We start from the raw sequence: 27,300 nt of genomic DNA, 5'->3' as shown, positions 1-27,300 counted from the left end.
GATGTCTGATACTGCTAACATCGATCTTTGGGCTTTGGTGAACTCTGATCTTCCCAGGTTTTCAAGGTTAGACTCTTCACTGGTCAATTCTTCTTTTTTTTTTTTTTTTAATGCTTTGTGTGTGTGATAAGAGAAATGCAATTTTTTGCTATAATTCAGAAGTCATTGAAGAGTGCTGTTATCCTCAAGCTGGGGTTTTAACATTTTGATGAAGGTAATGTGACTTGATTTTAATTGAGTTTCAAATGATGTTAGGGTATTTGTGTTTGCAATTGTTTATAATAAGTAATCAATACATAAAGATATGTTGAATTTTAAACAAATACACTTATTTTTACTTTCAATACTGCATTAAAATATTTAGGCAAGCATATGACCCATTTGTAATCTCTGAATATTGATTTTATTTTCTCAAAATTTTGTTTTCTCAGACTGCCCTGATCTGTGTATTTATAGCTATTTTCAGTAATGGAAGAGATAAACTATTGAATACTGTTAAAAATAAAACTTATATGTTCTTTATGTCATTAATAACCCATAATTTAAATGCGAGGGACTCTAAACGGCAGGTCTGAATTAACATGCAAATTTTCTAAATTTTTTATAATTGCAAAAAGAGCAGTGCCTTAGGTTTGTCAAATGATGCAGTGTTCTGATAACTTTTCAAATGGAGTATAGGGTCATACAAGGTTTCTTTTTTCCCCGTTTTACTTTATCATTGTTATCAGGTTGATTCACAGTTTATTTATTTTTCATAATTAGCTGATTGATTTGCTACTTAATTTCTAGTGCAAATCATACATTATGGATTAAATTAACAAGTTTGCTTAGAACACTGAAGTTCTGTTTTTTTTTTTTTAATGCACAATGTACTAAACATTTTCTTTATGATTGAGAAGGGAATTTCTGTGTTGTCTGGTTGCCAGGCTAAGGTAAATATATCAGTTTCATTGTTTAAGGATGAAACAATTGTTGTACTATTGTAAACCTACTTTCTCTTTCTCATGTGCCAAATAGAGTCATGTTATATTATGCAATTACATAAAAATATCTGAAAGATTAAAAAAAGGCTCATATTTTAAGATATGTTCTTACCTCCAGTTTTACTAATAAAGAAAATAATAATAATAAAACCCTTCCACCATTTATACTATGTACCAGGCACTCTGCTGAGTAATTTTTACATGGTGTCTCATTTAATCCTTGTAACAACCTGCTAAAGTAGGTGGTATTCTTAATTCCATTTTATGGAAGAAGAAATTGAAGCCAAGGAGGTTAATAATCTTACTGAAGTCAAACAGCTAATGACTAATGGAGCTGGGTTTGTTACCCAGCATTCTCGCTCCAGAGTCCAGTGTTCTTAATCATGTGTCATTCTGCCTTGTTAGTTATTTTGCCATTGATTCTGAATCTTAAAAGTATTGGAAAGGGAACTGAATTTTATTTTAGATTTAAAAGACAACCCTTTGTCCATATGTAAGGATGAACTCTATTCTATATTCATAACAAGTGCCTATTATAGTTCCTTAAAAAATAATCCCTACATATCTTTGTTTTTTGTCAAAATCAATAAAATCTGAAATTACCAGAGGAGAGAAGGTATAAATGCTAACTATTGACTGTTCATTATTTAGAGTTTTGTAATTATTTTCTTAAGGCGGGATTACTTAGTCTTAGCCTCAGCCACTGAACACTCTACAAGCAGGTAGTACCTATTTGCCACCTGGTGACAAAAGACTTGGCCCATGATAAAATCTCCCTGGTTGCTTAATGGACCTGATATCTTGATTTAGAAAAACAAGTTAAAAATATAGCATAAGTTAAAATGCTAAGAAAAATCCTGTTTTAAATTATTTTGTTTATTCACAAGATACATACAGAATTCTTTATTTTTCTTGAAAAATATGTAAAATGTAAAGAATATGAAAACATTTAAAAATAAATTTTAAAGTACTTTATTGAATCCATATTTTAAAAAATTCCTATGTATCAAGCATATCGCTAAAATGAAATTAGTTTTTTAAAATTACTATTGCATTGCATAGTAATGAAAGCTGAGTAAATGTAACTACCTACAAATAAAGCAATTTGATTTTAATCACAATGAGACAAATGGCTTGAATCTCTGATTGCCCTACAGCAGTGATGCTTAAAAGCGTGGTCCTGGAACTAGCAGCTTTAGTTTCCACAAGGCACTGTTAGAATGTAAATTATTGGGCCTCTCCTAAGTCTCTTTTTTCTAAATTATTTATTCTTAAGACTGGTCAAGTGCAGTAATGAGAAGGAAGGAAAGAGTTGAAAAAGGAATTCAATCTATAACTGAACAATCAATTGAGATAACTCACTGCCTTCAGACCAGTCTCCTCAGTCTTACTGAATCCAAAACTCTGGGGGTGGGCTCAGGTATCTGTTTTAACAAGCCCTCTAGTTGATTCTGATGCATGCTCCAATTTGAGAAAGTGCCCTACAGTTTCTGTTTAATTTCACTTTAAGTCAAACTCTTTGTTAAGGATTACAGAAACACACATTTTTATGTCATGAGTCTCTTTTAGATGTTATTATATTGAATTTAATATATAATAAAATATAAACTAAAAGAGTCTGAAAATCAGTATTAATAACAAAATGAATCCGGTGCAATTTATATTAGAAAGGGAATTAGCAAAGGTCTATATATTTTAATGTTGTCTGGGTTTTATTCTGCAAACTGATAGAAAGATGACTGATATTTTAAAAGCCTGACTTTATTGCTACTTTTATGCTATACTGAAATGTGGCCATTTGTTGTGCATTATCAAGGTCTACCAGGTCCAGAAGGTCCCCCCGGTCTCCCTGGAAATGGAGGTATTAAAGGAGAGAAGGGAAACCCAGGCCAACCTGGGCTACCTGGTTTGCCTGGTTTGAAAGGAGATCAAGGACCACCAGGACTTCAGGTAGGAAATGGGAGTAGATATTTGATGAGAGAAGAGTATATTTGTATTAAAAATGTGAATTGTAAGCTGCATCATTTTAACTAACACTCACTAGACAAGGTTCTATGTGTGGCTCACTGGTGGATGAAAAAGAGAGTAGCAGGCAAGTTTCCTATAGTCTCCTAAAGGGACTTTGCTGTATTATAGTCAAAGAGTTCCTGAAAAGATACTTTACCTGGAATCTTTGGTATGCATAGTATTTGGATTTGAGTAGCCTTCATTTCAGTGAAAGCAAATTTGTGCAAAGGAGACATGTATATTAGACCATTGCATATAGATTAATCCACCCATAGGGAAGTAATTATGGTGAATAGAAGAATATTTTAAACTTCCAAATTAGATAGAATTAGGGTCAAATATTAGCTCCACTGCATACTTCTGCTTTGTATCTATGAGGAAAACAGACAACGGGTTTCTGTCTTCACCTATAATAAGAGAATAATAGCGTATTCACTCACGTGCTGTCTGTGTTGGTTTGAGTGATCCAGAGAGTCACATTCCTCTTTATGGGTTCTCAAAGCTACCTCCATTTGTTCAAGATGATTGCTGGTGGATCTGGCAGCCAACACAATCTGGACTGTCTTTTATTTCTGAAGACTGCTTTATAGCAGAAAAAATGTATTTAAAGTAGTGGTCTTTAAAGCTTTTCGAAATCTAATCTTTTTCCCCATGCCATCACTATTCTACCAGTTACGTAGACTTAAAAAGTTACTTCTGTTTACTCATTCTCTATTCACTCCCTATACATATGAATATTTCCAGAAACAATTAAGAATAAGTGTCATCTGTCATACCCCTTTACCACGAAATATTTTAATGCATATTTCTTAAGATTGAAAATATTCTAGTCTGTTATTATTAGATGACAATAAAACCTATGGGATTGTTTTTATTTTATAAAATTCTTACCAAATACCATGGCTGCAGCCTGTAATCCCAGCAACTTTAGAGGCTGGGGCAGGAGGGTTGCTTGAGGCCAGGAATTTGAGAAAAGCCTGGAAGACATAGTAAGACCCTGTCTCTAAAAATGTTTTTTAAGTTATATAACCACAGTACACTTACCAACTTCAGAAAATTTAACATAGATGTATGTTAATTTCTATCTTTCATATTCCAATTGGGTCCAATGACCTAATAATCGTCTTAGTATTTCTTCCTCCAGTACAGGATCTAGGCCAAGTCATGTTTTGCATTTAATTGTCATATCTCTTTAGTCTTCTTTAATCTGGAACAGTTCCTAAGTCTGTTTTCTTTTCTTCATGACCTCAACATTTAAAAAAATTGTACCCCACCCCCATTTTTAAATAGAATATTCCTTTTTTGTCTGATGTTTATTCATAATTGGATTCAGGTTATGCATCCCCAGCTGGAATACTACATGAGTGATGTTGTGTCCTACTCAGGCTAACAGACAAGGAGGTCCATGATTCTATCTGCCCCTCATTTGTGATTTTAGTTTTCATCATCCAGTCAAGTTGTTGCTTAGTTTCTCCATTGTATCATTATTTTTTTTCCTTGCAACTAATAAGCAAAGGTTTAGAAAGGCACATTAAGATAGTGCAAATATACTACTCCTCATCAAAATTTTCTCTTAGATTTAACATCTATTAATGATTTTGCTTCAATCAATCTCTACTGGGATAGTGGCAAAAAGATGTTGTTCAAACTCTAGCACTACCTCCACATAAACTAGTCAGCCCTACTGTAAGCAAGAGCCTTCCCTTCTCTCTGGATTATGTATGTATTTATTATCATTGTGCACCCATTTTTCCCATGTTTTCCGTTAATTTACAATTTCTAAAATGTCATTACTTATTTTGATGCTTTCATTGTTCCAGATTTGAAAGCCCCTTCAAGCTGGATTTGATGTTTTTCTGATATGTACTTCCCTCCAACTATTTTTTAACACTTTTTAAATATTATTCCATAATAAGATGCTTCAGGCGTGTTCCTGCTTCATTCTTACTAATATAAGCTTCATTGTCCCTCACCTGAAGTAGAGCAAAAGTCTCCTACATGATCTTGCTATTCTATATTCTTCCTGTAGTTGGGTGGCTGAGGTGGGATGATTGCTTGAGCCTAGGAGTTTGAGGCCAGCCTGGGCAACATAGTGTGAGACCCTGTCTCTATAGAAAAGAAAGAAAAAAAAAAGAAGAATAAAATAATAGTTACCTTTTACTAAGTACACATCACACACCAGTATTCTAAGGACTTAATATTGTTAGCAAAAGACAATGAGATCTGCAGGAGAAAAAGGAAGAGCTTTATTTTCTATAAAAGCAATCTGCAGATTGGGAAGGCACAGCTTTCAGTACAAGTGAAAGTGTGCTCTCTGAAGATCAAAGGGAGGATTTGGCTTAAACAGCGAAAGTTCTCACCCATGTTCTCAATCAGGTCCATTTATGCAAATGAAGGTTCAGGCTTCTGTTCTGATTGATTGAAATATTTGAGCTCTCATCAGGTGGTTTCCAAGACCAAAGCCAGAAGCCTGTCAAATGTTTCCTGCAAATGGCCAGTGGGCAGGGGGTGTGTTCATGCCACAGTTTACCATCACACTCGTTTGACTTGATTCTAGAAAGAGAGATCTGTGACATTTTTAGAACATCTTTCTAAGAACACAGGGTATGTGACCCTTCCCTTACCCAACCATGGCCAGCTGGTTGTGTTTTAACTTTGCGCACCTCAGTTAGCCATGAGAAATTCATTTTGTCTGTCAGCCAGGGGTATATTTTAACAATATGAATTGTCTCATTTAATCCTCACCACAACCCTATGAAGTAGATACTGTTATGTTCTCCACATTCAAGGTGAGAAGACTATGAATCATAGAGGTTAAATAATCAATTCAATTCACACTAGCTAATAAAAGGCAAAATTGGGATTACAGTCTCGGAAGTTTGACTCTAGAAACAGTGTTATATGCCACTTTGCAATTCTTATGCCCTCACTTCACTTCCTCCTCCTGCTGCATATTTTTTTGTAATATTAATGATTTTATTTATTCAGGGTAATCCTGGCCGGCCGGGTCTCAATGGAATGAAAGGAGATCCTGGTCTCCCTGGTGTTCCAGGATTCCCAGGTATTTGAAGGGATTTTTGAGATTTCCCTTTATATTAAATTCCTGTGGGACAAGATAGCCATTTTCTGATTTGACTGGGTGAAGGTTGTAGCCCGTTGCTTTGTCATGCAACTGTATGTACCTTCCTTGCAGGCATGAAAGGACCCAGTGGAGTACCTGGATCAGCTGGCCCTGAGGGAGAACCGGGTCTTACTGGTCCTCCAGGTAAGACTTAAGCCTGAAGATAGTTATACCTGATACTTAGATGCTTTAAATAATTTGGAAGTTTTCATTCCGTCTTTCAGCCAGACTGTCAGAGGCTAAGTTCCCAACAACTGAGGGAAAATAAACAAGGCTCTCACTTTATTTACTAATCTCTTGAATTTTCAATTATATTAACATAATATTGATAGCAGACCTTTCAAAGTTAAGATAGATGCAGGATCAACAAAAATGCTTCCTTGAGATTAGCTTCTATAGTAACTTGCCCAAATTCAATTGAACAGATCATAAGAGGAAGTCACATATGAATTTTTTAAAATATTTGTGATATTAAAATAGTTCTTTTTGCTAAGAGGCCTATAGAAGTTTCTTATAAACTGAAAAACAGGGAATCCGCTAAATTTCCCTACTAGTTCATTGAGTCACTTAACAAGCACAGCAAGCAAAAACTGCAAATGATTGTGGAATCAGAATGGACCTATAAAGGAATAAAATTGTCTTCCCCTGACATGAGTGTTATAATGGATGAGATGTTCTAGTAACTGAGTAATATTCAAGGTTTGAAAATAGGAATGATGTGCCTAATTTTTCCACTGACCCTAAGAAAATTATTTTCCAATTTTGGGGAGAGATAATGGTTGTTTTCCTAAACAGATTTCTGTTAGATAGGGCAGCAATTCAATAACTGGTTTCTCTCACACCAATTCTTGTACTGAACTTAGGTCACTTTGGCTTTCATTTTTTTGTGACCTTTCTCTTTCCCTTCAAATTTGTATGTTTTGCCTCTTAGGTCCTCCTGGATTACCTGGTCCTTCAGGACAGAGTATTATAATCAAAGGAGATGCTGGTCCTCCAGGAATCCCAGGCCAGCCTGGGTTAAAAGGTCTACCAGGACCCCCAGGACCTCAAGGTTTACCAGGTACCATTGCAGATCATCATTTTTTTCTTTTTTTTTCTATACTTTAAGTTCTGGGATACATGTGCAGAACGTGCAGGTTTGTTACATAGGTATACACGTGCCATGGTGGTTTGCTACACCCATCAACCCATCATCTATATCAGTTATTTCTCCTAATGGTAACCCTCCCCTAACCTCCCACCCCCAACAGGCCACAGGGTGTGATGTTCCCCTCCCTGTGTCCATGTGTTCTTATTGTTCAATTCCCACTTATGAATGAGAACCTGCAGTATTTGGTTTTCTGTTCCTGTGTTAGTTTTCTGAGAATGATAGTTTCCAGCTTCATCCATGTCCCTGTGAAAAACATGAACTCATCCTTTTTTATGGCTGCATAGTATTACATGGTATATTATGTGCCACATTTTCTTTATCTAGTCTATCACTGATGGGCATTTGGGTTGGTTCCAAGTCTTTCCTATTGTGAACAGTACTGCAATAAACATACATGTGCATGGGTCTTTAAGGTAGAATGATTTATAATCCTTAGGGTATATACCCAGTAATGGATTGCTAGGTCAAATGGTATTTCTGGTTCTAGATCCTTGAGGAATCCCTGCACTATCTCCCAAAATGGTTGGACTATTTTACACTCCCACCAACAGTGTAAAAGTGTTCCTATTGTTCCACATCTTCTCCAGCATCTGTTGTTTCCTGACTTTTTAATGATCACCATTCTAATTGGCATGAGATGGTATCTCATTATGGTTTTGATTTGCATTTCTCTAATGACCAGTGATGATGATCTTTTTTTCATATATTTGCTGGCCATATAATGTCTTCTTTTGAGAAGTGTTTGTTCATATCCTTCACCCACTTTTTGATGAGGTTGTTTGTTTTTTTCTTGTAAATTTGTTTTTAGTTTTCTGTAGATTCTGGATATTAGCCCTTTGTCAGATGGAGAGATTGCAAAAATTTTCTCCTGTTCTGTAGGTTGCCTGTTCACTCTGACTATAGTTTCTTTTGCTCTGCAAAAGCTCTCTAGTTTAATTAGATCCCATTTGTTAATTTTGGCTTTTGTTGCCATTGCTTTTGGTGTTTTACTCATAAAGTCTTTGCTCATGCCTATATCCTGAATGGTATTGACTAGATTTTCTTCTAGGCTTTTTATGGGTTTAGGTCTTATATTTAAGTCTTTAATCCATCTTGAGTTAATTTTTGTATAAGTTGTAAGGTAGGGGTCTAGTTTCAGCTTTCTGCCTATGGCTAGCCAGTTTTCCCAACACCATTTATTAAGTAGGAAATCATTTCCCCATTGCTTGTTTTTGTCAGGTTTTTCAAAGATCAGATGGTTGTAGATGTGTAGTGTTATTTCTGAGGCCTCTGTTCTGTTCCATTAATCTATATATATGTTTTTGTACCAGTATCATGCTGTTTTGATTACTGTAGCCTTGTCATATAGTTTGAAGTCAGGTAGTGTGATGCTTCCAGCTTTGTTCTTTTTGCTTAGAATTGTCTTGGCTATACGGGCTCTTTTTTGATTCCATATGAAATTTAAAGTCGTTTTATTTTTTAATCTGTGAAGAAAGTCAATGGTAACTTGATGGGGATACATGAAATCTATAAATTACTTTGGACAGTATGGCCATTTTCATGGTATTGATTCTTCCTATCCATGAGCATGGAATGTTTTTCCATTTATTTGTGTCCTCTCTTATTTCCTTGAGCAGCAGTTTGTAGTTCTCCTTGAAGAGGTCTTTTACATCCCCTGTAAGTTGTATTCCTAGATATTTCATTATCTTTGTAGCAATAATGAATGGGAGTTCACTCATGATTTGCCTATTATTAGTATAAGGGAATGCTTGTGATTTTTGCACACTGATTTTGTATATTGAGACTTGGCTAAAGTGGCTTATTAGCTTAAGGAAGTTTTGGGCTGAGACGATGGGGTTTTTAAAATGTACAATCATCTCATCTGCAGACAGAGAATATGACTTCCTCTCTTCCTATTTGAATACCCTTTGTTACTTTCTCTTACCTGATTGTCCTGGCCAGAACTTCTAACACTATATTGAATAGGAGTGAACTCAGGATTAAGAATCACACTCAAAACCACACAACTACATGGAAAGTGAACAACCTGCTCCTGAATGACTACTTGGTAAATAACAAAATTAAGGCAGAAATAAATAAGTTCTTTGAAACCAGTGAGAACAAAGATACAATGTACCAAAACTCTGGGACACAGCTAAAGCAGCATTTAGAGAGAAATTTACAGCTCTAAATGCCCACAAAAAAAAAAAAAAAGAAAGTGGGAAAGATCTAAAATCGACATGCTAACATCACAATTAAAAGAGCTAGAGAAGCAAGAGCAAACAAATTCAAAAGCTAGCAGAAGACAGATAACTAAGATCAGAGCAGAACTGAAGGAGATAGAGACATGAAAAACCCTTCAGAAAATTAAGGAATTCAGGAGCTGGTTTTTTGAAAAGACTAAAAAAATAGATAGACCACTAGCTAGATTAATAAGGAAGAAAAGAGAGAAGAATCAAATAGACACAATAAAAAATAATAAAGGGAATATCATCACCACTGATCCCACAGAAATACAAACTACCATCAAAGAATACTATAAACACCTCTATGCATATAAACTAGGAAATCTAGAAGAAATGGATAAATTCCTGGACATATACACCCTCCCGAGACTAAACCAGGAACAAGTCGAATCCCTGAATAGACCAATAACAAGGTCTGAAATTGAGGCAGTAATTAATAGCCTACCAACCAAAAAAAAGCCCAGGAACAGATAGATTCATAGCCAAATTCTACCAGAGGTACAAAGAAGAGCTGGTACAATTCCTCCTGAAAGTCTTCCAAACAATAGAAAAAGAGGGACTTTTCCCTAACTCATTTTATGAGGTATACGTCATCCTGATACCAAAACCTGGCAGAGAAACAACAAAAAAAGGAAATTTCTGGCCAATATTCCTGATGAACATCAATGCAAAAATCCTCAACAAAATACTGGCAAACGAAATCCAGCAGCATATCTAAAAGCTTATCCACCACGATCAAGTAGGCTTCATCCCTGGGATGCAAGGCTGGTTCAACATATATAAAGCAATAACCATAATCCATCACATAAACATAACCAATGACCAAAATCACATGATTATCTCAATAGATGCAGAAAAGGCCTTCAATAAAACTTAACACCCCTTCATGATAAAAATTCTCAATAAATTGGTATTGATGGAATGTATTTCAAAATAATAAGAAATATTTATGACAAACCCACAGCTAATATCATACTGAATGGGCAAAAGCTGGAGGCATTTCATTTGAAAACAGCATAAGACAAGGATGCCCTCTTTCATTACTCCTATGTAGATCATTCTTTTAAGACTTATTTATTTGAGAACATTTCCCTAGTTCTCCTTTTACATTTCAGAGGTTGTCTCTGACAATAGGAGTCTAAGCTCTTAGTAGAATATCAGACTACCACAAGTCTCATTTCCTTTTCTCTTGATAGTGTTAATTTCTCATGGTTGAATTTCTTTTAGGCCATGTCAGGTTACTGTTAGCCCCTCTGGCTCTTCCAGTTTGAACAACTAGGTTAATGTTAAAAAAATTATAATAAAATGAAAATGCATTTAAGAGCCGGTGCTTTCTATACCTCATGCAGCAGAAAGATTGAAGGCTGATTTGGTGGACAATCAGTTTCCCACTGTGAAGCCCCTTGTCTTTTAAACTAATTGCTGTCTAGCTGGCCATTTGACTCTGTGCTTATAGGCAACTTTCATTAATCATTATACAAGAAAGCTAGAACTAACTTCTTCAGTCTTTCACCCTTATTAAGTGATCTAGTGACTGTCTTATCAAAAACTAAGTATACCTGACAGTAACTTATGGTGGGATAGAAAAGAAAAATTGAGACAGGGATGCCTGTCTGATTCTGAAGACAAAGAGAACACAACTCCAGTAAGAGCATTTCAGAAGCAAATGGAATATTTAAAACTAAAGCTAAATCCTTGTTTTCTTCTTTTGTCCTAGACTTGAGTTATCTCTTCATTTATCTGGATTTAAGACAAAACCAGATTATGAATTTAGTGCCTTGAGAATCTTATGTCTCCTAGATCTGTCCAGATGTGAAATTATTTTACCAATATTTGAATACCTCATTTCTTTTCCTGTAGGTCCAATTGGTCCTCCAGGAGATCCTGGACGCAATGGACTCCCTGGCTTTGATGGTGCAGGAGGGCGCAAAGGAGACCCAGGTCTTCCAGGACAGCCAGGTGAGACAAATAATACCTGCTGTTGGTGGAAGGAAAGTCTTTGCATCTGAGAGACCTCTGGACATAGGGCCTCCACTTAGAGCTGTGAGATCTTCTCTTGATGTTAGCATAGCTGACTGGTGAACGTGGAGCTGGGGAAAATAGGAAAGCACATAATTAGGAGATTTGTCACTAATAGAGAAGCACACAAGGTTGCTTTTATTTGTGTTTAGAATGGTGGAAAGCTCAGTTGTTTCTCACGATGGGAATTTTCCAGGCACTCACTGTACTTAGTTGTTCAGGATATTTTCAGTATATTGATTTAAATCCCTTGACCATCTTGAAACTATTGTGAATATTTCTACATTTGGAAATATCACAGTAGGCTGTAATTTCTTTCATAAAGAGCAGCAAATATAAAGGAAAAGTTTAACCTTCAAGAGTCATGGTGACATCTCATACTGAGATGATAAATAAATTGATATTAGAAGCATTAATAGGTACCCCTGATAATACTGAGTCTGGTATCATTCAGTTTTGAATCTGTACTCAACTTACTTCCAAAAATAATTTGAGTCAACTTAAAATAAAAAAATATACTAATGTTAAGATTTCTAAAATAGAAGTAGAGTATGATACATTATATAGATCATTAATTTATGTTAACAACGCTAGATTATATAAATATGACTCTAAATTAAATAAACATGAAGAGTTTGTATTTTAAATATCAGTGGCAACATGGCAGAGTGGTGACACCTATAGCCTTCCTAGAGTCAATGCGCTGCCATTCCATTAATGATATATTTCTAGGTAAATAACAAGTTAGTGTCATCTTCATCACAGGTGTTTCTATGAAGTTTCCCAAAAATGAAAATTTACACACACACTGGCCAAAGACCTGCATATACAGAGAATTCTTAAATGAACTCAAACTAAGAGGTTAAATTAGGAAGGGAAGCCAGCGGTAGATTAAAAATAGGCATTCTGAAAATATTTCTTTAGAATGTTTTGCCTGTTCTCTACACAAAACGGCATGCCTGAGAATAATTTCCCCAGACAGATTCAAAGGAAAATGTTTTTCAGCACTGAAGCTGGCAGATTGATGGTAACCACACCCTTCCTTTCTCGATGAACAAAACAGCAGGCTGAAATTTGGTCATGAGGTTCAGATTCTTTTAGTATAACAAGAGACTAAATAACATACAGGCTCTCCAAATAAGCATTTTTTATTTGTCTCCTAGTCCATGATATCTGACAATGCCTTTATAGACACTCTATAAATATCAAATAAATTAACTAGTCAAATGAGGTCACAATGTTTTATCAATAACCATAAGATTAGATCACAGCTTACTTAATCTTGTATACTGATGATTTCATGGAAATAGGTACTCGTGGTTTGGATGGTCCCCCTGGGCCAGATGGATTGCAAGGTCCCCCAGGTCCCCCTGGAACCTCCTCTATTGCGCATGGATTTCTTATTACACGCCACAGCCAGACAACAGATGCACCACAGTGCCCGCAGGGAACACTTCAGGTCTATGAAGGCTTTTCTCTCCTGTATGTACAAGGAAATAAAAGAGCCCACGGTCAAGACTTGGGTGAGATAATTAATATTTAATTTATTACTGTGCATTTTGTTTTTGTTTCAAAAATACTGTTGGGTTCTAGAGTAGCCTTGGCCAAAGTGCCTCTATCTGTTCTTTTGGGGTTTTTCCAAACTGAAAACCATGTCAAAGGCAACTGAATATATTCACTCTGATTTTTAAATAAATAATATTTAACCTTTAATTAAAAGCATTAATTGGGCCTTGTGAGATACAATTCTTGGCCTAAAGCAAATCATTTCAAAAGGGCCACATTTACTTTTATTAGATTAGTTATTAAGGAAACAGTTTTCCTGGGCTCTCTGCAGTATAGCAGCTGCTTAAGTGTGCAGTGTTTATAATTCATTGGAGATAGTTACCTCTTCTTTGAAACTGGTCTTCATCAAGTTGAAAGATAAGTTCTGAAGAGAACCTTGGCTCTTAGATCAAAGAAAATAAGGTCATTGCTTAATTATGCTAATTTATAGTTCTTAAAATAAGTGCCTTAGCTTTATAAAGTATTACCAGAGTCACTTAAAGCTGTATAAAGTATGACATTTCTGTACAAAATCCAGTTCATTTAAAGTCTTCCCATGTATCTTCCCTATACTGAGGTGAGCAGCTAGGTTGATAGGATGAGGCTGGACTGAATCACTCTCAAGGACTCTTCCATCCCCGTGAAATTGTTTTCTTGGAATTTTTACTTTGGATGTTGAAGTCTCATTGTCTTACCTGGGGCTGTTTATTTTAAGACTGACTATCCTCTTTGCCTCTATAAAGACATTTTAAAAGATAGTCTGGGCTCCCAGTTTCTGGGATTGCTATGATGAGAGGCTTCCTGAGGTCTCATTGGCTGGGGCTTTCATTCTGTGGAAACAGTTCTGCAGCAGCAGAGACCCCGGAGGTCAGCTTTACTCCCTGTTTTTCCAAGGCATATGGTCATACCTGCCAGCCAGTTCTGGCCCGCCAGAGTAAAGATATTCATTTACATGTAAGTCAGTGGTCATAGGTCATTTTATGAAACCAAATAATGTAAGGGTTCACCCAATAGCTTTCTTCTCCATATTCTTTTTTTCTTCCACTTGTATTTCCTTTTTCTTCTTTTCAACTTTCGTCTGCTACCTTTCTTTCTCTTTTTTGCTTTATTATATGTTTTTAAATTTTAAAATTGAGAAATCTTCATTAAATTAGTAATTATCTTTCCTTAATTTAATTGAATAATAAATATTTAAATAATTAAAATAATTTAATATCTTCGGGTTGATTTTTCCCTAGTCTTTCTCCCATGAAATTCTTTTTTGTTCATTCTCTCTACACTGTCAGAGTCTAACTTATAATCGAACTTTAAACTTCAAATCCCTAACCTACCAGGTCAATAGGAACCATTAGAAGTTTTGAGCACTATGAAATTAAAAAATGTAATGCAAAGAGAAGATAAAATCTGCTATCAGCATGTAATTATTGTAACTTTTCAGAATCCATGTATTTGCTCAAATAAGAACAGTCAGATTTGGAGGCTATAAACTGGCCCTGACTCTGGTACAGTTTAGGCTTCAGACACAGGAAGGCCATAACAGAGCCTAAGATCCTAGGAATGGTCCTGGATTGCAGAGGGTCTGCTGGGGCTCACACAAGGATCACATTGGAGGTATCTTGATGACTAAGCAAAGATAGAGGCAGCTATAATTTTGATGTTAAAAATAACAATTACCTCCTGATGGAATGAATAAATGCAGTCTGTGTTGAATTAGTGGAAAGATTATAGTACGTAAAAAAGAGGACAGAGAAGATGGATTAAATACTAAAGCTTTTCTGTCTGGGAGAAAAAAAAAACATACTGAGAACCATTAGTCTATTAAAGTCTTATGATTGTAAGGTATAGAGGGCTTTGGGAGCATAGGGGATCACTCTCTCTTCAAACATTTGGAAACTATAACCCAGAATTCTGCATCATTGTGGGCAGCCACAGGTTCAACCAGACACTCCTGATTTCATCATTATGAGCCCTCCTTTTATTTACCTTTCTTTTCTTTTCCTTATGATACTAGGAGTATTTTCAGCTCTGTCTCAAATAAGGCAGTCGCTTAGTTTTCTTTTTAAACAACCTTATAATGTACAAGGCACTTCATATCCATTGTCTAATTTAATTTACACAACTATGATTAATAAAAATATATACAAATATTCTGCTTTTATATTTTATACACAAAGAGACTGACTAATAGGTTAAATGACTAAGTAAAACCTTACACAGTTAAAGTGATGGAGATAAGACTTGAATCCAACACATGCCAATTCTAAATCCATTCCTTTTTAAATTTTCCCATGTTCACTCTTTTTTTTTTTCCCCATTTATTTTATTGCATTTTAGGTTTTGGGGAACATGTGAAGAACATGCAATATTTTTGCATAGGTACACACGTGGCAGTGTGATTTGCTGCCTTCCTCCCCATCACCTACATCTGGCATTTCTCCCCTTGCTATCTCTCCCCAGCTCCCCACCCCCCACCGTCCCTCCCCTATTTCCCCCCAACTGACCCCAGTGTGTAGTGCTCCCCTCCCTGTGTCCATGTGTTCTCATTGTTCAACACCCGCCTATGAGTGAGAACATGCGGTGTTTGATCTTCTGCTCTTCTGTCAGTTTGCTGAGAATGATGGTTTCTAGGTTCATCCATGTCCCTACAAAGGACCCAAATTCATCGTTTTTGATGGCTACATAATATTCCATGGTGTATATGTGCCACATTTTCTCTATCCAGTCACTCTTACATGACTGTGAGTCAGTCAGTTTTTTTGAACCAGTTTTTACAATGGATATATTAGACTAAATCAGTGATTTTCAACCTAGGGAATTTTTTGAAGACTCCTAGTCCTATGCCAAATTTATTGTATAAAAATTCCAAATAATTCTGATAATACATGTTTAAGATCTATTGGTCTTTTATTAGTCATCTTCAGTCTGAGATAACCATATCTCTTTGAATACATGAAGGGTTTTCAAGAAGCACAGAGGCATAGTTTGTTAAAAATAAATTTTCAACACCTTTATTTCTATATATACCTTCTCCTAAAGTCAATCTGACTTTAGCAGATGTGCTTTGAGCAATCTCTTTTCCTGTATCTCCTTTCACTGTCATGCATTCCCCACATTGTGAGAGTCATACTCTGGCACGTTGCCTTGAAGTATGAAAACTTCTGACAGACAAATTCAAAGGCACAATTCAAAATAACAGTTCTGCTAAAGATACAATTACCATTAGATCCAGCAATCCCATTACTGGATATTTACCCAAAGGAAAAGAAATTAATATATCAAAGGGATCATTGCACTCATATGTTTACTGTAGCACTATTTACAATAACAAAGATACGGAATCAACCTAAGTATCCAACAAAGGATGAATGGATAAAGAAAATGTGGTATATATACACAATGGAATATTATTCAGCTATATAAAAGAATGAAATAATGTCATGGTTGGAACTGGAAGTCATTATCCTAAGTGAAATAAGTCAGGCACAAAAAGACAAGTATCGCATGTTCTCACTTATATGTGGGAGCTAAAAATTCGAACACGTAAAGGCAGAGAGTGGAACAACAGATAGCAGAGACTGGGAAGGGTAAGTTTGGGGAAGGGGGAGGAGGAAGAGAATTGGGGTAAGGGATACAAACATACAGTAAGATAGAAGGAATTAGTTCCATATTTGATAGCAGAGGAGAATGACTATACTAAAAAAATGTACTGTACATGGAAACCCTAAGTATTCTGACTTGATCACTATGCTTTATATACATATAAAAAAATCTTCATGTTCCCTATCATCTTGGGGAACATGAAAAAAATTAATAAATTAATGGTTTTGTTAAAGTCTCCATTAACTCAAGCTCTACAATTCACTTTTAATCCATCTTCCTAAGAAATACATTTCTAATACAAGTTTTTTTGTAATAATTATATAAAAATGTATAATACATATATTTTGATCAGTTGTGAATTATAATAATAGCAATTACAGGTCAAAATATAACATTTAACATGTAAAATCTTATAGTCACAAAAAGTTTTTAAAAGGTATATTCAGTTTTAATTTTTGAGAAATATGATAGCATGATCAGTAAAAACTTTCAAAAATAAAAACATGTTACATTACGATAAAACTGTGAGAAAAGTGTAATGGTAATACAATGTTTAAATGTAGAAGGAACAATGTATAATTTCCAACTGTTAACGACAAGTTCCTATATTGTCTACAATGATTAATGTTAAGTTTCAAATCATTATATTGGATGCATTTAAAAGAGTGATATAAAGTTTATTCTTAAATATCAATACTTACAAAACACCATAAATGAAAGCTGGCAAGGTAGAAATGTGGTTTGCAAGTTTCCTGTCCCTACTATTACAAAGTGGAATACAGAATGGTGGGTTTGAAGCTGAGAAACAATAGCTAATATCTTAATACTGGCACAGTGTCAATTTAAACGTATGATGAAAATTTAGATATCAAAAATTTAGATGTCACTTTCAAAAGTGTAAGAGTGTGCATTTTTCACCATTCTTTTGTGAGTAAATGAGAAAAGAAAGGCTTGATTACAAGTAAAGATAACCTCTCTTGTCCCTACTAGCTCTGAATTTCAAAGATTAGTTTCTTTTTTTTTTTTTTCAGTTTGTTTGTTTTCTCCTCACATTTTTCCTTCCTGTTTTATTTTTTTCTTTTTTTTTTACTTATTCTTCAAACCTGTCTGTGATGGCCGTGCACACTGGTCAGCATTACTATTGTCCCTAGGCCTAAGGAGATTGCAAATGCACACAAGATACATACTGAGCATGTCTTAGAAGAAGAGAAGGCAGCCTGGAGCACGAAATATTGATAAAATATCATAAGGACTCAGTGTGTGTCCTTCACTTGTACACGATGAATTACTAAATATTGTCCATAAGACACTATTGTTTACAAGATGCATCACTAGTTTAGAAACAGCATTAGGGAATATATAATGAGCTACCACAATAAATATCAACATACATTATAAAATACACGCTTATTTTATAAATGTTAAAATGAGTAAATCTTAGATTTAAGATATATAGCATATTTATTACCTATGAAAGGCTGGCAAGTTTCCTTGAAAGGGTGTTTGCTGCTGTTTTAGAAAAAACTAAAGTATCATCATCATGCAGTCCTTCATTGTTTTCTCTCCAATTTTTTCTAGGGACAGCTGGCAGCTGCCTTCGTCGTTTTAGTACCATGCCTTTCATGTTCTGCAACATCAATAATGTTTGCAACTTTGCTTCAAGAAATGACTATTCTTACTGGCTCTCTACCCCAGAGCCCATGCCAATGAGCATGCAACCCCTAAAGGGCCAGAGCATCCAGCCATTCATTAGTCGGTAAGGTATTGGTTTAGCTTTGACTTTTACTAATCCCCAGTTAGTTAAGTAGTCAGATTTGGGTCCAAAGCTAACAATCTGATGATATTCCTCTTAGGTTAGGTAGAACAGACATACCTCTTAATATTCAATTAAGTATTTAGTTTGACTCATATTTATTGGGGGTCTGTTTTTAACCAGGCCCCCATGATAGACACAGCGTAATAGCCAGAGAACTCACAGTGTAGTAATTATTTATTACATAAATTAGTCTAATATATATCAGACTTGGGCTAAGTGGTACAATAGATTTCATAAAAATGTTATGAAAACACAGGGAAAGGGATGTTTAATTTCAACTGGAGAAATCTGGGATGACCATATGAAAAAAAATTTGTCTTGAACTGGTCAGTCCTTGAACGACTAGAAGGACTTGAGGCACAGGCAATTATAAAGGGAAAAGATATACTAGGTAGATAAAATGACAATAGTTAATAAATTAATGTGTCTAGGATATAATATGTAAAGATTGTGTTGGGAGAAAAGATTGTAAAGTTAGCTTGGGCCCAGATGGTAGAAGGCCTTCAGTACCAAATTGTAGTTTGAAATTTATTTGGTATTTAACAAGGAGCCCCAAAGTATTTTTGAGCTACACTACAGCAAAGATTATAGAGCCATCAATGTGTAACAATCGATAACAGAAGCGATAGTCTTGAGGTAGAGAGACCAGTTGGATTGAAGAGTATTGCTATAGGCCTGATATAAGTAAATTTGAACTCACAGTGGGGTACGTGTATCATGTTATTAGGCTAGATAGGATTTGGCAATTGATTAGCCATGGAAGGAGGAGGTGGTAGCTGAGATTTGAAGCATGAGTAACTGAGAGAAGTGGGGTACCATTAATAGAGATCTCTTAGAGTTTTGCCATTTTGAAACTTAGTTTAATTCAATCTCCTAGGAATGTTGGATATTGCCATTTTTATTCTGATCATGACCCAGGATTTCAGTAACCATAAAGGATGGATTGCTGGAAAGTCTAATTCCTTTGACGTTAAATGTAAAGATTAAAGCTGGTTCAGCCTTAGTAGCAAATTCATAGTGCCCTTTTTAATAAGTTTTCCTAAATCCTTTGGGAATTTAGGAGACAGCGAGCGAGAGAGAGAGATTGTGTGTGTGTGTGTGTGTGTGTGTGTGTGTGTGTGTGTGTGTGTGTGTGTGTAATTTTGTCAGTCCCAACTCTTGGGAGTAAAAGCTTCTCTAAATGGCTTACCTATTATGTTAGGTAAAGTGCCAAACTGGCCTCAATCATATGTCAGGAGGTCCACTCATGTTCTTTATTAAAGATATGGAAGGCTCAGATATATTCATTCTGTTGTTGCTTTACTTGATTTTATAGATTTCAGCCTCATCTCCAAGTACCTGGGTACTTGCCCAGCATTCTGGATATGTTGTACTTCTCCAGATATAGTCAAACATTTAATATATGTCTTTTGGACCAAGAATAATGGGTGGAGATTGAGAAAGTGTCTGCTTCTTATATTTTCCAGTCTTTCTGACATTGTTCTTACCACAGTTTCAGCATTACTAAATGTCTCCCCTCCAATTGAGCACTTTGACAAGTAATATGTACAATACAACAGCCAAAGTCTTATGACAATTATGGCATCGACTATAGCAAGTATGAATAGAAATCTAGGACAGAATGGAAAATGAAAGGGCCATTGCACTGGTTCTGCAGTTTTTTGAAAAAAGTTTACAGTTTATTATGTATATTGGGAGACAATACTTATGCAAATGCAATCCCCAAAGTTCATTTGTTCAACTTTTGTGATCATTGAAAGACACATTAATGGACTTCTGTACCAGGAAGGCTTCCAGTGAAGCAGGACTGCTACTTCTCACATGCTCACTCTGTGGATTATATTCCTTCTCCCCTTCCTTTACCAGATGTGCAGTATGTGAAGCCCCAGCCGTGGTGATCGCAGTTCACAGTCAGACGATCCAGATTCCCCATTGTCCTCAGGGATGGGATTCTCTGTGGATTGGTTATTCCTTCATGATGGTATTATACACTCTTCCTTGCATTTGTCATCCTAGCTGACTGTTCATTCCATCTACATTTGTTTCCAATATGAAGAATCCCTTCCATTTGCATAATAAGAAACTTAAACTTCAAATAGCTTCTATCCTAGCACTGTGTTCCCCTCACACATTTCTTGTAACATATTTTCATTATCTGCCCATTACTTTCGTTGACTACCCTTGATGTGGATACTATTCTCTTACCTCTGGGCCTGTTCCTTCACTGGATTTGAATTTTTGGCTAAGCTCGGCACACATCTTTGGATATCCATTAAGCTATTATGACACATGGGTATTGCGGCACATTTTCCATGTCTTTTGTAGCATACAAGTGCAGGAGCAGAAGGCTCAGGTCAAGCCCTAGCTTCCCCTGGTTCCTGCTTGGAAGAGTTTCGTTCAGCTCCCTTCATCGAATGTCATGGAAGAGGTACCTGTAACTACTACGCCAACTCCTACAGCTTTTGGCTGGCAACTGTAGATGTGTCAGACATGTTCAGGTAAAGTACTTATAGCTTTAATTCAAGTCCAAAGCTTCCTTCAGACATGCTAGGGAAGAGAGAGACAATTTATGGATGGTTTATCCTCAACAAATGTTAGGAATTTATTGGATTGTGTACTTTATTCTTGCTTGCTCTCATATACATGACTCAGGTCAGAAAAATAGACTTGATTAATATTAGGTGAGTATGGTTTGTGATAGCTTAGTAGTAATCCTTCAGTAATGAAACAGAGATAAAGAAAGGTTATGTGACCTTCCTAATAAGTTCAGCAGCTGTTCAACTAGATTGAGGCCACCCTAGGAATTGAAGTTACAGTCTGTCTTCTCCCTCTCAGTGCACTGGTCTCCATTCCCAGGGTGTTTTAAAGATTCTCATTTAAGTGTCAGAATGAGCAAGACATACATAATACATATACCTCAACCTATTGATTTTCTGCAGTTTAAATTTATTTTTATGTGCTGCTTTTGAGTTATCACTACTTGATATTTTTCTTATTTTCTTATTATCTATTCATTATGAGTTTCCCAGATTTCCCTCATCCTGTGAATATTAGAAAAATGTATCAGTGAAAGAGAAAAAGATAGAAAATGAAAGGGAGACACAAATATACAAAGATAATCGTGGTGGAGAGAATAGTTACAAAAATGTGTATGACCACTAATGTCTCTTAAACCATAATAGTCACTGCATTAAATTATATTGCTGAAAAGTAAACCATTAAGTTACCAACAGAACTACCTAACACAAAGAGAATGTTTGGTTTTAAATTTGAACCAATAGCAGAATTGAAATACCAGAAAACGTGGATCTGATTGTCTTATTTCTTATTTCCCAGTAAACCTCAGTCAGAAACGCTGAAAGCAGGAGACTTGAGGACACGTATTAGCCGATGTCAAGTGTGCATGAAGAGGACATAACATTTTGAATTATTCCTTGTGTGTTTTAAAATGTGATATATATACATATATATAAATATATAAAATTCCTAGGATGCAATGTCTCATTGTCCCCAAATTTACTACTGCTGCCGTCAATGGTGCTACTATGTATGACCAAGATAACATGCTGACTAGTAACCACGAAGATTAAGATGTACCTCAGCAATGTGCCAGAGCAAGGTGTGTATTATTTTTCTACTAAAGAAGTAGGGAAGCACATTTACTTTTGGGGTCCAGAATGACTTTCTCCAAGAATTATAAGATGAAAATTTTATATTTTGCCCAGTTACTAAAATGGTACATTAAAAATTCAATTAAGAGAAGAGTCACACTGAGTAAAATAAAAGACTGCCGTTTGGGGGGAAGAATTATTTTTCATGGTGCTACTAATCCTGCTGTATCCCAGGTTTTTAATATAAAAGTGTTAAGCTTATTTTGCTTTGTAAGTAAAGAATGTGTATATTGTGTAAACAGCCTTTTAGCTCAAAATGTTGAGTCATTTACATATGACATAGCATGAATCATTCTTTACAGAAAATGTAGGAAACCCTAGAATACAGACAATATTTTATATTCATGTTTATCCAAGTGAGAGGATTTATACTCCTATATCAAGTTACTACTGATAGTAAATTTATTTTGAGTTTTATCCCCTAAGTTCTGTTTTGATTTTTTAAAAAACAAACCCTTTAGTCACTTTAATCAGAATTTTAAATGTTCATGTTACATACCAAATTATAGCTAATAGAGCAATTTGTCTTTTGCTATATTCTCCAGGATTATCTCTTAAGACCGACCATATGCTCCCTGTTTTAATGTTTCTTACATCTTGTTTTTACTCATTTCTGACTGGACAAAGTTATTCCAAACAATTCTGAGAAACAAAAACATACACACAAAATTAACAATTCTTTTCCTTGTGCTTCTTATGTAAGAATCCTCCTGTGGTCTCTTCTTGTACAAAACTGGGAAACAATACTTGGTTAGTTTCTCTTCATTTACAAAAAGCCAATTGATGTTTCTTATTATTTTTAAATTTTAAATATTTTATTATAAATACTCATACGATACCTTATTTCCCTAGCTGTCGTCTTCTCACTTCAATGTTTTTTAAACCTACCAGTATCAATTTAATTAAAGATATGTTGAAAACATGGTCTGTTGTGTATCTCTTCAGCCTGTGTGTAAAAATACCTGCTCATTTACGGATAGATTACACATCTGCACATCAAGAAGTCATCTTTTCCCAGGCAACTGGTTTCTCCACACTTTGGTCACTCTGATAGTAGATAGAAAACATAAAGGAATGTAAACTTTTTCCAATGAAGAGAACTACCTATTGGAAGATACTTCTGAGATAATAAATTTCTTGACAACATTGTGTTGATGGCTGAGAAAGGAAACTGGCTTCTATCTGGGGAAGAATTCATTAATAATGTTTAAAGCAGGTTAGTGAGTTAATATTCCTAATGATTAAGAACGAACACATATAGTTCTCTAAAATCGTCAAGGACTTGTTAAAAATAAGAGATATTAAAAAGTTCCATAATAAAATTTGTGTTACAGCTAAAAGATAAAACAACCAAAACAATTTGAGTATTTAAAATCCTAATATGGACCTATGCAAAATCTAAAGCTTAGAATCTATAGTGGTAAAATTTAGGATCCAAACAATGATAATTATCTAATCATTTTGTTGATTCTGGCTAGCCAACTGCAAATTGTAGCTTTATTTTTCCATTTAGTCCCATGCATAAAATCAGTAATGAGTAATTGTAACTGAAAACACCATATCTCAAGCCCACAGATTTTCCTTTTTTTTTATGTTTTTTATTTTTGTTTTTGTTTTTTTAATTTTATTGCATTTTAGGTTTGGGAGTACGTGCGAAGAACATGCAAGATTGTTGCATATGCATACGGGGCAGTGTGATCTTCTGCCTTCCTTCCCATCACCCACATCTAGCACTTCTCCCCATGCTATCTCTCCCCAACTCCCCATCCCCCGCCGTCCCTCCCCTATTTCCCCCCCAACAGACCCCAGTGTGTAGTACTCCCCTCCCTGTGTCCATGTGTTCTCATTGTTCAACACCTGCCTATGAGTGAGAACATGTGGTGTTTGATTTTCTGCTCTTGTGTCAGTTTGCTGAGAATGGTCGTTTCCAGGTTCATCCGTGTCCCTACAAAGGACACGAACTCATCGTTTTTGACGGCTGCATAATATTCCATGGTGTATATGTGCCACATTTTCCCTGTCCAGTCTACCATTGATGGGCATTTGGGTTGCTTCCAGGTCTTTGCCATTGTAAACAGTGCTGCAATGAACATTTGTGTGCACGTGTCCTTATAGTAGAATGATTTATAATCCTTTGGATATACACCCAGTAACGGGATTGCTGGGTCAAATGGAATTTCTATTTCTAGGTCCTTGAGGAATCGCCACACTGTCTTCCACAATGGTTGAACTAATTTACACTCCCACCAACAGTGCAAAAGTATTCCTATTTCTCCACATCCTCTCCAGCATCTGTTGTCTCCATATTTTTTAATAATCGCCATTCTAACTGGCGTGAGATGGTATCTCAATGTAGTTTTGACTTGCATTTCTCTGATGACCAGTGATGATGAGCATTTTTTCATATGTCTGTTGGCCTCATGTATGTCTTCTTTTGTAAAGTGTCTGTTCATATCCCTCCCTCACTTTTGAATGGGCTTGTTTTTTTTTCTTTTAAATTTGTTTTAGTTCTTTGTAAATTCTGGATATCAGCCCTTTGTCAGATGGGTAAACTGCAAAAATTTTTTCCCATTCTGTTGGTTGCCAATTCACTCTAATGACTGTTTCTTTTGCTGTGCAGAAGCTGTGGAGTTTGATTAGGTCTCATTTGTCTATTTTGGCTTTTGTTGCCAATGCTTTTGGTGTTTTGGTCATGAAGTCCTTGCCTACGCCTATGTCCTGAATGGTTTTGCCTAGATTTTCTTCTAGGGTTTTTATGGTGTTAGGTCTTATGTTTAAGTCTTTAATCCATCTGGAGTTAATTTTAGTGTAAGGTGTCAGGAAGGGGTCCAGTTTCTGCTTTCTGCATATGGCTAGCCAGTTTTCCCAACACCATTTATTAAACAGGGAATCCTTTCCCCATTGCTTGTTTTTGTCTGGCTTGTCAAAGATCAGATGGTTGTAGATATGTTGTGTTGCCTTCGAGGCCTCTGTTCTGTTCCATTGGTCTATACAGTATCTCTGTTTTGGTACCAGTACCATGCTGTTTTGATTACTGTAGCCTTGTAGTATAGTTTGAAGTCCGGTAGCGTGATGCCTCCCGCTTTGTTCTTTTTGATTAAATTGACTTGAGTATGAGGGCTCTCTTTTGGTTCCATATGAAGTTTAAGGTGTTTTTTTCCAGTTCTGTGAAGAAGGTCATTGGTAGCTTGATGGGGATAGCATTGAATCTGTAAATTACTTTTGGCAGTATGGCCATTTTCACGATATTGATTCTTCCAAACCAGGAACATGGAGTTTTTTCCATCTGTTTGTGTCCTCTCTTATTTTGTTGAGCAGTGTCTTGTAGTTCTCCTTGAAGAGGTCCTTTACATTCCTTGTTAGTTGTATTCCTAGGTATTTTATTCTCTTTGTGGCAATTGTGAATGGCAGTTCGTTCTTGATATGGCTCTCTTTCAGTCTGTTATTTGGGTATAGGAATGCTTGTGATTTTTGCACATTGATTTTGTATCCTGAGACTTTGCTGAAGTTGCTTATCCGTTTCAGGAGATTTTGAAGCCCACAGATTTTTCTACATGGTGTACACTCAAAGTTGCCGCTTCTGTTATAGTTGCAAACACTAATTCCAAATATTTTGCCTTTTGTAGCTTTCCTTCTCATTTATACCCGATTGAAAACCTTGGACCAAAAAGAGCCTTTTTTTTTTTTTTTTTTTTTTTTTTTTTTTTTTTTTTTTTTTTTTTAAATACAGAGTCTTCTCTGTGACCCAGGCTGGAGTGCAATGGTGTGATCTCAGCTCACTGCAACCTCTACCTCCTGGGTTCAAATGATTCTCCCACCTCAACCTCCCAAGTGCAGGCCACCACACCCGGATAACTTTTTGTATTTTTAGTAGAGACGGGGTTTCATCATGTTACCCAGGCTGGTCGTGAACTTCTGAGCTCAAGCACTCCACCTGCCTCGGCCTCCCAAAGTGCTGAAATTACAGGCGTGAGCCACTGCACCCATCCCAGCACCTAATTTTTAAATTGTTGCATGTGCAGCTAGTCTATGTGTTTCTTAAATCCCCTAACTACTCCTACCCCTGCTTTGTTGTTTGAAGTTCATGAATTCATTCCAGGACCTTAATATTGTTAATCCTCCCTTGTCATGGGTTATTCAAAGATTATTCTAATCTAGCTGCTTAACTAGTTACCTATGGTGAGTTTTTTTTGTTTTTTTGTTTTTTTTTTTTTTTTTTTGCTTTTTTATCATCTGTGAAAATTCCAGAAGTACTATGGTGAGTTTTATAGTCATACACAATTAATGATTTTCTCACATTGGCAGGAAATGAATGAACTATTCTGCTTAGTCAGATAGTTTGACTACCAAATAGTTATGTGTACCTAATGTGGTTTTACCAGTTAATGAATCTTTCATGATTCGGATGTTACTTAAGGACCATATCCTAATATTCTATAGCTCTGTGTGTGTGTGTGTTTGTGTGTGTGTGTGTGTGTGTGTGTGTCCATGTATCCTTGCATGCACGTGCACATGTATCTTCTGAAAAGTTGAGATCTACATGAATAACTTCCATTATACACACACACACTCACACACCCACATATATGGATATATGTATACACACACACACACACACATATTGTTTAAGAAAGTAGACATTCCAATTGTTTTATAGCTTATGGCCTGATCTGTGCCATGTTGGTGTCACACTCATTGCTTCCACAGAAGGTTATATTGGACACCTTATGATTGTATGATGTTTTTTCCCAGCCAGCCAATTTTGAAGAACGCTTTTTCATTCTTGTAGTGGCAATGAGGTTCTTCACCTCAATGTCATGCCAAACTATCAAAAGTTTATTCAGAAGTTAATCACAAGAGGGCACTATTGCCTATAGAAATGAGTCAGCATGTGTAATGATCTGTTTGAGCTCATTGTTGTTGGTGCTGGGGTTGTCTAAAGTCCTGTCTCTAGATTCCCTGTTTTAAATTTCATGTATTCTTTCAGCCTCATAAAAATAATAGCAAATATTTTGATAGGTGGCCTAGTTTCCCAATGTCTGTATTCCAAATGAAGTGACAGCTTTGCTCTCAAAAATTTTCTTCTTAAGAGCCTGATTAAGAGCTGGCTCTGGTAGCACTTCCCGTGCCTCTAAACACAGAAGCAAGGAGCAATCACTTTTG

General features: G+C 35.8%; 1 protein-coding gene across 4 annotated transcripts in view; it reads left to right on the top strand.

Moving 5' to 3' along the window:
- Positions 1 to 23,053, top strand: part of COL4A5 (collagen type IV alpha 5 chain) — a 265,691-nt gene extending 242,638 nt beyond the window's left edge. The window contains exons 43-53 of one of the 4 annotated variants that reach the window (XM_032250872.1): positions 58 to 66; positions 2,800 to 2,933; positions 5,979 to 6,051; positions 6,184 to 6,255; positions 7,043 to 7,171; positions 11,347 to 11,445; positions 12,816 to 13,028; positions 18,229 to 18,406; positions 20,333 to 20,447; positions 20,792 to 20,964; positions 21,803 to 23,053. In XM_032250872.1, the coding sequence (XP_032106763.1) occupies positions 58 to 66; positions 2,800 to 2,933; positions 5,979 to 6,051; positions 6,184 to 6,255; positions 7,043 to 7,171; positions 11,347 to 11,445; positions 12,816 to 13,028; positions 18,229 to 18,406; positions 20,333 to 20,447; positions 20,792 to 20,964; positions 21,803 to 21,884 (1,277 nt within the window). In that variant the 3' untranslated portion in view covers positions 21,885 to 23,053. The remainder of the gene's footprint in view (positions 1 to 57; positions 67 to 2,799; positions 2,934 to 5,978; positions 6,052 to 6,183; positions 6,256 to 7,042; positions 7,172 to 11,346; positions 11,446 to 12,815; positions 13,029 to 18,228; positions 18,407 to 20,332; positions 20,448 to 20,791; positions 20,965 to 21,802) is intronic. The other 3 variants (XM_032250873.1, XM_032250876.1, XM_032250874.1) reach the window with 3 other exon arrangements.
- The last annotated feature ends 4,247 nt before the right edge of the window (positions 23,054 to 27,300 follow it).

The sequence above is a fragment of the Sapajus apella genome, unplaced genomic scaffold, assembly GCF_009761245.1.
Source record: "Sapajus apella isolate SASKATOON/1434 unplaced genomic scaffold, GSC_monkey_1.0 scaffold73, whole genome shotgun sequence".
In the NCBI taxonomy this organism is placed as follows: Eukaryota; Metazoa; Chordata; class Mammalia; order Primates; family Cebidae; genus Sapajus; species Sapajus apella.
This window is presented reverse-complemented; position numbering and strand designations above follow the sequence as displayed.